Raw genomic sequence first — 9045 nt, 5'->3', positions numbered from 1 at the left:
ACACACACACACACACACACACACACACACACACACACACTTTTGTCCTCACTGCCAAACTCATAACATTTTCATAACTTTTGAATTCATGAACATGCACAGCACATAATATTATGATGCAACCACAGTCAGAGGAAAGTCTGTGGTGTGCTTGTTTTTCACCGCATGCATTGTCAGGCAGCTACAAAGGGAACTGAGAAACGCCCATCTTGGCTTGTATGGTGAATAAATTTACATACTCTTTATGTAGCATCCCCCTCCTTCCCCCCCCACCCCCTCCTACAAGCCCAACACAGCCTCACGCCCAATGCAGTAAGCTGTCATCTCTTATGTACAAGTACTTACTCTAAGTCAGTATTTAACGCCACATTCAGCACAACATCTACTGAAAAAGGCAACCTGGGTTGAATGGAATACAGCGTTCCACACTTGATGTACAGGAATTTAATTTCGGTCTTTAGTATGCAATGGTCAGAAGCCAAACCATTACACTATACCGGTATGCGTCATGACACATAGGAATCAAGGAGTCTAATGGTATCTTTTGGCTCGCTTGCTAGAATATTGCTACCAAAACAGGTAAAATCGTAGACTATATGAAAATGACAAGTGCACAAAGTTTTTTTTCTCAAAGGACGATGAACTCTGGCTGGAACCCCCATCAGAAACATTGATGTGATGTCATTCAAACAGACCTTGGAAGGTGGAAATTGAAGAGAAGGGCTGAAAAAGATAATAGTTTTGCTCTGTTGTAGACTCAATTTCAGCTATACGAGAGGTGGGCAACTTTGATCCAGCTCGTTGGGGGCAACCTGAGCTGAATGTTATAGAGCAAGTTGGTATCCTAGCAGAAAAACAGTAGAGGTGCTCGATAAAATAAACTTAGAAATTTGGGCACGGAAAACTCATGTCTTTATTCGTGAGGCCAAAAGCATAACCATTACACCAAAAGAGGCTGGTGCAAGCTACCTACTTCCTCCGCAGCCAGCCCCCCCCCCAAAACAAACAAACAAACCAAACAACAAAAATACCAATCAAAACAAATAAAAGCAAACAAGAACAACAACAAAACAACCCAACAACAACTGCAGAAACACAAAGTCAAGCCACATGGTGCGCGTTGTTGTACCTATCTGGGGGAGCTTTGGGGCCAGAGCCGGACTGAATCAAGGGCGTCTCCTCCGGATCCTCCTCCTCCTCCTCCTCCTCGTAGACTTGTTCGTACGCCATCAGCTCTAGCTCACAGTTCTCCTCAGCCTCTATCCTCGCTTCAGACTCTTCATGTCACAAAGGGGAGCTAAAACCAAAGGAAAAAACATGTTTTACGGTATAAGTTACAGAAACCTGCACATTCCCTCGAAATCCAAAGGATATTAGAGGAAGGAAAGAGGTAAAAAGTAAGTAAAAGGTAAAAGTTTCACAGCGGGCAAGACAAAAAAAAGAAAAAAAAGAAAAGGAATAAACATAATTTGAGTTCGCTCTGGTATCTGCATAAAGCTCTCGACAGAGAAATAAAGGCAAGTTGCCAGAATGCAAAAAATGTTATCTCCAACTCGTCCCTTTCCTCCTGGTGGGACATTAAAAAATAATGAGGAGCGTAAAGGCAAAAATCCTCAATGCCATCAACATACCAACGCTCACACACCCCTGCCAGGCTTGGTCCCTGACAAAAGCCTTTGAGCGGAAAGTGGTCACCTGTTTAGTTTTAATAAGAGTTTTACACCACTTTCAACACAATTGGGTCAAATAAGTGCCGAAGATTAAAAACTCTTACAAGAGAGTGACAAAACACAAAAAAAGGAAGGAGGAGACAAAAAATAAGAAGGAGAGATGTTGTTGTTGTTTTCAAATCCCTTTAGCTGCGAGCATTTCGCTCTTGGCGGCGCAATGTCTCCCAAGAAGGAGAGATAAGGAACAAAGATGTTTGATAGGAAAGAAGGAGCAAACCACACCAGAGCACCCGTCAACCATCTGCATGGTCACCTGTGAAATGAATGCGCCAGGAGAGCAGCAAGTAAGACCAAGAGAGACATGAGCAGAAGTGAGCTCATCAGTGACATGGTGGGAACAACACATCCGGCAGCTGAGGACAAAGTGGTTTATTCTTCTCACCAGGATGTCTCCCGAACAGCCATCGCTTTGAGCTTACAACACGTAATTCTCTGGACAGACAGACAGACAGACAGGCAGGCAGGCAGGCAGGCAGACAGAGATATATAGATAAATAGAGGGGGAGAGAGAGACAGACAGAGAGTTGGACAGAGACAGAGAGACAGAGCGAGGGGGAGGGCGGGAGAGACAGGGCGAGGGGGAGAGAGAGAGAGAGAGAGAGAGAGAGAGAGAGAGAGACAGAGACAGAGAGAGAGAATACAGTCAAAAATACAGACACGCACACTCAAAGATTGAGACACACACAGTGAGAGCGAGACAGACAGACAAGACAGACAGACAAGGATTTTAATATATTCAGGTGACTCGCTCTACACAGAGAAATAATACAGTGATAGCCAAATTGGCGACAAAAAGTTGAGAACAACAGCGACGCCGCAGGTAAGTAGAGACAGTGCCCCCCACCACCACACACACCAACGACCAACAACTTTGAACAACAGTGTCGTTCAACTGGCCTTCTAAGCGCCGGGACAGAGGAATACCACGTGGGTTTTAGATCTACTCGCCAGCTCATCACAGAGGTGGAATAGCACACAAACAAGATGACTATCCCGCTGGGTTGATCGACGTCGGAGGTACAAAAGAACAACAACAAAACAAACAAAAACAAAACACGCCTTTATCGGGACCTTTTCTATTCATAGAGATTGTTTATTGATCGATCATAAATGTTTTATGCCCCCACCGACACAATAGACACAATTTAGGAGGCTGGCTGCTTCGACTTTGCCTGTCTAGGGTTAATAATTCAGACCCAACTCGGATGCAAGTACCTCCATCTTCCGCCACAACGACCAAGGTCACAGCCTACTGCGCCACACTGTCCGACAATGAGAACTGGCTACCTTAGAAATACAAAGTCCTATCTGACATTAATTTTTGGCCGCTTTGAATTTGTAAGACCATGAGGTCAGAAACAAAATATTATTATTCTATCTGCTCTATCAAAACCATAAGAATATTCAGGGTCGTTATCAAGATATTCGAAGAAATGCGTTCGAAAAAGCGTGACATACTGTGAAACTAAAGAATTTTGACGTCAAATTTCTCAAAACTAGGTAAACAGTGTTGATTGGGGCGTTAAACCTATACCATTTCAAAACTAGGTACTGAGGAGATAGTACTTTGTAATTCTGAGTAGCGAGCTGGCAGCACTGACGTACGTGTAATTAAGTGTAGGCTGATAACCAGAGACTGCTTTTGACTCTTGATGCAAGCACTGAACCTCGATCTTCCGAGAGGGGGGGGGGGGGGGGGGGGCTCTTGTGGTCTAGAGAATGCGGTGTTCGCCTCTCATTCAATAGGTCCCGAGTTCAAAACCTGACAGCGACAGAACATTTTCTTCTCTACAATTTTCTCCTTTCATCTCCTTTCCTGCTCTGTGAACATGTTCTGCCGTCTGCTTTCGTCTCCACTTTCTGCTCCCTCTCCCCTACCTCCCCTTTGCCCCTTCCTCTAGGCACCTGATTCTTTCTGCAGCCTTTCTACTGCTACTCCTCGGCTCCTTCTTACTGCTGTCTTTCAGCCACACCCCCGATCTACCCCATGCATTCTCGGACAAGGGCGAAAAATCTCGGAGATCCCGTGTGCAATTTGCGCGCGTTAAAGATTCCTCAGAGGTCCCGAAATCAATACGAGTAAGCTTCGGCCGCCACACGGGAAAAATTCAAAATTCCTATAAAACTGAAAATAATGAGTGTCCTGCGCGCTCACAAGACCCTAATCAGTTGCGAGCGCCATAAAAACACTGACCCCCCCCCCCCTTCCACAATGGCCGGCAATGACAGCTTATGGTGGCTAATGACAGCTGTAGGGTGACGTGTGTCAATTGGTAGCACTGATGTAGGTGTAACTGATTGTGGACTGATAACCGTGGAATGCTCACGGCTTTTGATTCAAGTACAGCGCGCAATCGATGGCAGGCTGATTACACCTATGGGGCTCTTCAGGCACTTGACCCGTGGAAACTGTATCGCTCTCATCTCATCTCTCATTGACGCGTAAGCTGATGACAATAGGAAAGGATTGTAAGGGTGACTCGGCGCGATAACGGGTATTTCTGCCAGTCTCGTCGTATAGTTTAAGTTTTTAGCATCGACCTATTATTAGCCTAATAATAGGTCTATGGTTTTTAGTTTTAATTTCATTTAGAGTTTTACGGCACTTGCAACACAATAAAATCGTATAAGTGCCGAGAAACAGATGTGTTTCAAGCAATGAGGTTGTAAGGCCCTTGGTTTCAAGAGAGTAACAAACACAAAAAAGGACGGAAGAGAGATAAGGACGATAGGTGTTTGATAGGAAAGAAGGAGCAAACAACACCAGAGCACCCGTCAACCTCCCACTTAGTATTTAGTAAGACAAGACAATAGCAGTATTAGCAGTTTGACATAAAATAAGGAGCAAATCACACGACAGCGCCCGCCAACCACCCACCATTTGCCAAGAACAAACCAGGATACTAATCACACCGATAAGATTTATATTAAAAGAATTACATTCGAAAAAAATTGACATGTGAAACTCAACATTTTTTACGTCAAATTTCCAAAACTAAGTAGGCTACTGAGCAGATAGAACTTTGTACGTGTTATTCTAGGGTAGCGAAGTGGCGTCCTTCATCAACCATCTGCACGCCGGTCTACCAAACTGTCAAAAAACAACCCAAGACTAAGAAAATAACCACGCTGCTTTATGATCGTGTAACGTACGTACCAGTTAGATCGTTTAGCTGAAGGGGTGCTTCGATCCCGGTGTCAGGGCCAACCCGAACTGTGTAAGACACAGCATCCCAACAGACAGACGCAGATACTCGATACAATGGCAAACATAAAACACGCGCTCATATGACCGTATTATGCAGCTGCCAGCGCCGTAAACACTTACCAAACCCCCCCCCCCCAAAAAAAAAAAAAAAAAAAACCAACCCCACACACACTTAAAGCGGGGATTTTTAAAAAATAAACTTTTTCTTTTTTTTTCTTTTTTTTGCCCCGTGCAAAATGTTAGTTACGCGTACGACTTGAAATTGTTAGACGTTGTGGTTGAAAAATTCAAACATGGAAATCAAACCCACGTCTTTTGCTTACATCCCCAAAGAACTTACCAGTACACCACAAACACCAGTCCAAACATATGTTTCTTTGTTTGTTTAAATAAAGAGATAGAAGCACATCGGTGCAATGATGGTCATTTGGTGCTGGGGAAAAGTAGTAAGACAGACAGACAGAAACAATAGAGAGAAAGTAAAGAAGCAGGACCTACCAATGACGCCCTCCATCTACCTGCTTCACCAAGATAAGAGGAGCCGACCAAACACACTAGAGTCCTGGTTAACCACTAGGTCATCCAATGACCGACTCCGCAGCCAGATATCAAAACAAGATTAAAATTTCAAGGGGGGGGGGGGGGGGCTCTCTCCTGGTCTAGAGCTACGGTGTTCGCCTCTCAATAGATCCGGGTTCGAAACCTGACAGCGACGGGGAAAAAATCTTCTTCCGCCCCCTTCCCTGCCCTCTAACAATGTTCTGTTGTCTGCTTTCGTTTCTACTTTCTGCCCCCCCCCCTCCTCCTCTGGGCTCCTAACTCTTTCTACTTTCTGCAGTGTTTCTGCTGCTTGTCCTTGGCACCTTCTTACTGCTGTCGTTCACCCACACCCTGATCTTAGGGCAGGTAGAACCTAACATCTAGCCTTCTCGGATAGACAAAAAATCTCAGAGGTCCCATGTGCAAGTTGCACACGTTAAAGAATCCTTGGTGGTCGCCATCCGGGCAAAATTCAAAATTAATTCCAACCACACTGAAAATGTGTAATGTTTCATGCGCGCTCATATGAACTTATGAGGTTGCAAGCGCCGTAAAACACTTACTCAAGCAACAACAACAACAACAAAAAACAAAACATTTGTTTCGTCTGGGAGAAGAGAAGCAAACCGACACAATAATAGTCATTTAGTCCTGAAAAAAATAATACATGTAAACACAACAAACAGAAATAAAGAAGTGGGACCCACCACCAGAGGCGTCCTCCAACCACCCATCAAGTCGCATTCAACTTCATCGCGTAAGTGGCTTCGAAACAGGGGGTCAAATAAACACAACGACAGCAAACGTAACGTTGATTTACTCACCTCACGAGTTCAAGTTTGAATAATACGAACTGGCTGACCGACCGGCCTTTCATCACTCACAACTAGTAAGGGAAAACGTATAAGCTGCACCGCTTTTAAAAAGGACGCGGCGTGCAAAAAAACTCAAAGGAAAGGGACAAGAAGGTGAAAAACAAGGAGAAGGAGACGGGTCACGCTGTGATGATTGCGTCATCCGAGGCACGCGCGTGCCCCTGCGGGGATCATAGTTTGCATCCTTGCCACAGCCGAGGTGATGTGGGCGACAAGTGAACAAAAAAGTGTCAAAAGGCGTTTGAATCATAGCCGAGGAAAGGACGATAATGAGCCGCACAAGTATTCCTTGAAATTCTGAAGCACGTAACTAGTATCAACCAACGACGCTTCGCAGGAGAAGAAAAAAAAAACAGTTCGGGGAGATGACATCACTGCAGTCACGCTTGTATTTTCACAAAAGAATCTCACTTTCTTTTAGTTAGTTTTAGTAGATGTTTGAAGGGCGCTCGCAACTGCATAAGGTCATATGAGCGCCAGAAGATTAGAGCTGTTACAAGAGAGTAACAAACATTACAGAGAAGGGGAGATAAGGACGAAAGATGTTTGATAGGAAAGTAGAAGCAGACCACACCAGAGCACCCGCCAAGCACCCATTCATTTTCCGCACCCATTCATTTTCTTTAAAAACAACAACAAACAAACAACAAAAAACAAAAACAACAGTACCAACCCAAAACCAGACGTGTGTCGATGCTGAACAATAAAAGGCTAAAACGGAGCATCCAGGAGGGCCCAATGCAATGCCGCCTTGCCGCGAACGCACATGAGCCAATGATCATCACATAATTATTAGAAAGCATATTTTTATATTATACGTTGCGATACATGTACTTGGAGGACTTAAAACAGATGGATAACGCGGAAAGATCAGGGTAATGTACCTTTTTTTAAAGAACATCTGAGCAAAGGAATGAAAGGAGAGCCATAAACGCCGATGTCTGCCCCAGATATGGCATTTGATGATGGTTCATCTTCATTACGATATCGGCATTTTCTACTAATAGTACATGTACTTTATTTTGGGGGCTACAGGGATAAGGTTAAGGGTTACGTCTACTTTTGGTTAAGGTTCGATTTAGGGTCAGGATAATAATAATAATAATAATAATAATAATAATAATAATAATAATAATAATAATAATAATAATTTTAAAAAACAGAATTGTTTACTATCGGTCGGGTCCCGGGCCTTCAGGTTCACAAAGTTTGGAGTCAGCTCCACAAGTATCAGGCATCGAGTCTAGCAGTAACAGGGACTTTGGGAATGAACACAGACATGACCTAAAGGTACAGCCAGTAGAGTACCCGATCTCATAATGTATAATAATAATAATATAATAATAATATAGCGCATTTCCACTAAGAAAATGTTCTTGTTTTTTTATGTTTTAAGGCGCTCGCAACTGCATAAGGTCATATGAGCGCCAAGGGGTGGATGTCAATCGGGAAGTCCAAACGGGGAATCAGGCTTACTCTGCCCACCTCTCTGGCCTCAACAGCACAATGTCTGCTTCGACTTTCAAGGCACCCCGGAAATAGCACTTCACAAGAGAGTCAAAAACATACAAAAGAAGTAAAGGAAAATGACGAGAGTAAGGACGAGAAAAGAAAAAGCAGCAGTTCCCCCTACGTTGTTGCGGCACAGTTTGAGCATGACATCGACAAATCAGCCCATTTACAATTTTGCTGCGCATAAGAACATGTTAATATCCCCCCTTTGGGAATAGCCCAAAGAAAACATCAGTCAAGAGCAATGCCCTGGAGGGGATAGAAAATGTTCAATATCCAATGTGCGTTACAATAATACAAAGCACATGAACACGATACAGTTCCAAGATAATTCTAGTTTAAGTTTTAGTAGAGTTTTTTCAGCGCTCGCAACTGCATAAGGTCATATGAGCGCCAAGGGGTGGATGTTAACAGAGAAGTCCTTACAGGGAATCAGACTTACTCCATGCTCACTTCTCTAGTTTCAAGCACAAGGTCTGCTTCGACTATCAAGGCACCACGGAAATAACTGGTCACACGAGTGTGACAAAAATACAAAAGAATGAGAGGAAAATGATGATAGTAAGGATTAGGAAAGAAAAAGCAGAAGTTCCCTGTTGAAGTTCAGGCACAGTTATGAGCGTAACAATGATGAATCAACCCATTTACAATTACAATTTTACTGTGCATAAGAACATGGTTAATGTCCCCCCTTTGGGAATGGCCTAAAGACACTTTAGTCAGTAGCACTGCCCCCCGGGGGGGGGGGGGGGGGTATCACAGTTCCAAGAAAGCTTTAAAAAAACAAAACAAGGAAGAAGGAAGTAGTTGTACAACAAGAAAACAACGATCTTTCCAACTCTGTATCGTTATCTAAGAGAAGGGACCTCTGGCCGTTTCTAATCAGACCGAGCCAAGGGCCGGAGTGTGGTACAAACTCCCGAAACAACCCCAAGATAAAAAACGCTGGGACAGGAACTCGAATCGGGGCGATCATATGTCATGGAAAACGCGAAGACGAAAGACTTTGAGGCGACAGACCAAAGAAAAGACCAGACGAACACAATGTATTCGTAAGAGCCCCTACAATGAGGTCATGGTGACTGATCCACGACAAGACGAACAGTATCAGGAATCTCATGATACTCAGTGATAGTGTGTACTGGGTCGAAAAGCAAACCACCCCCCCAAAAAAAAACCC

General features: G+C 43.9%; 1 protein-coding gene across 1 annotated transcript in view; it reads right to left on the bottom strand.

Annotated features, from left to right (window-relative positions):
- Window positions 1-9045, bottom strand: part of LOC101859926 (equilibrative nucleoside transporter 3) — a gene marked incomplete in the record, with an annotated part of 44767 nt that overhangs the window by 18994 nt on the left and 16728 nt on the right. The window contains 1 exon segment of the mRNA XM_013081137.2: window positions 1130-1297. Within this exon segment, the coding sequence (XP_012936591.1) occupies window positions 1130-1230 (101 nt within the window).

This window comes from Aplysia californica, unplaced genomic scaffold (assembly GCF_000002075.1).
Source record: "Aplysia californica isolate F4 #8 unplaced genomic scaffold, AplCal3.0 scaffold00117, whole genome shotgun sequence".
In the NCBI taxonomy this organism is placed as follows: Eukaryota; Metazoa; Mollusca; class Gastropoda; order Aplysiida; family Aplysiidae; genus Aplysia; species Aplysia californica.
The sequence above is the reverse complement of the archived record's forward strand: the minus strand, read 5'-3'. Positions and strand labels throughout refer to the sequence as shown.